Here is a 1,323-nt window from a genome sequence, read left to right as displayed (position 1 = left end):
TCAGAAATAAATATACCTGCTGAGATTTTTTTATTATTATTATTATTTCTCTCACCTTTGGCTTGCTGCCTCCGATGGCCCCGGGCCTGATGGAGCCCGTCTCCTGGTACCTGCAGAGGATTTTGGACACGCAGCCGTGGGACACCCGCAGCTGGCGCGAGATGACGCACGGCCGGATGCCGTGATGGGCCATCTCCACGATTTTGTGTCGGATGTGGTTCGGGAGAGGTCTGCCGTTGATGAAAACCCCTCCGAGCTGGTTGACCCGACCCTGTCCCAGCGGTGTGGAAACTGGACAGTAAAGAAATTCCAGAATATTTCCTGACTCTGTTTATTTTTTTTAAATTCTAAACTAGTGTTCTGCAAAGTTTTTAAAACATGGTTACGATGCAGAAATGGTCCTGAATTTAGGAAGAAAATTTTCATTTTAAACAAGCAAACTTAAAAAATGAATAAATAAATAAAAACTTGGACAATTTCTTTTTTATTAAATCCATTGGTTCTATTAAAATATATTTTAAAATTACATCAAAATTAAGTGTTTCTCGTGGTTTTGCAGCTTTGCTGAAGTTTTCTCTACGTTGTGCTCCTCTCCAAGATGAACACCAAACTGTACTGTCGACTTTTCCTTACCCTCCAGAGAGTATCCTCCCCGCGGGTAGCTCTGGTGAGGAGTGGGTCTCATCATTCTGGGTAAAGCTCCAGCGAGCGCCGCCATGATTCCTGACTGTCAGTCAGGCGACACTTCCAGTGGCTCTGCCTCTGCTTGTTGCTTTTAATTCCACCCCCTAAAAAATAAAGCACCCCTTCAAAGTTGAGCTTGGTTTCCCCCCCCACCCCTCTACCGTCACCCTTCAGCCTTCTTTCCCTCTACTGCGCGTCACCCGTGCGTAACAGGTTGGAGGGCAAACCGAGGGAAGTGGATCCGGGCCTGAGAGGAGCTGCTGAGGGATCCAGAGCTCGGTCTGGACTGGGTGGGCGGGTGAGTTCTGGGACCGAGGTGCGGGGGCTCTGACAGTCCTGAGGAGGATTAGGAAAGATGCTCTGACAGGATGGATGGAAGTCAAAGATTTTATCCGAGCTCGCTGTCCCCTCTGACTCGGAGCTGCTCGGCGCTGATTGGTGCAGGATCCGGACATTTGGAGGCAGGAGGAGTTCTTTGATTGGCCAGAAAGAGGCAAGTTCTGCTTGGACTGAGGTCAGTTTGTCACAGCGATAAACTTCTCTCAAACTGCACACTTTTAAATGAAATAATTCAATATATAAATTTCATTAAACTTCTGCAGAGCTGGGAAAAAGTACTGATGTCCTGTGGAGATACAT

At 47.2% G+C, this 1,323-nt stretch overlaps 1 protein-coding gene across 1 annotated transcript in view; it reads right to left on the bottom strand.

Moving 5' to 3' along the window:
- pax3a (paired box 3a) overlaps positions 1-958 on the bottom strand; it is a 19,862-nt gene extending 18,904 nt beyond the window's left edge. The window contains exons 1-2 of the mRNA XM_014023258.1: positions 634-958; positions 56-291 (exon numbers count right to left, since the gene is read on the bottom strand). Coding sequence (XP_013878712.1) covers positions 56-291; positions 634-718 — 321 coding nt within the window. The 5' untranslated portion in view covers positions 719-958. The remainder of the gene's footprint in view (positions 1-55; positions 292-633) is intronic.
- Between the last annotated feature and the right edge of the window lie 365 nt (positions 959-1,323).

Source organism: Austrofundulus limnaeus, unplaced genomic scaffold (genome assembly GCF_001266775.1).
Source record: "Austrofundulus limnaeus strain Quisiro unplaced genomic scaffold, Austrofundulus_limnaeus-1.0 Scaffold361, whole genome shotgun sequence".
Lineage (NCBI taxonomy): Eukaryota > Metazoa > Chordata > Actinopteri > Cyprinodontiformes > Rivulidae > Austrofundulus > Austrofundulus limnaeus.
The sequence above is the reverse complement of the archived record's forward strand: the minus strand, read 5'-3'. Positions and strand labels throughout refer to the sequence as shown.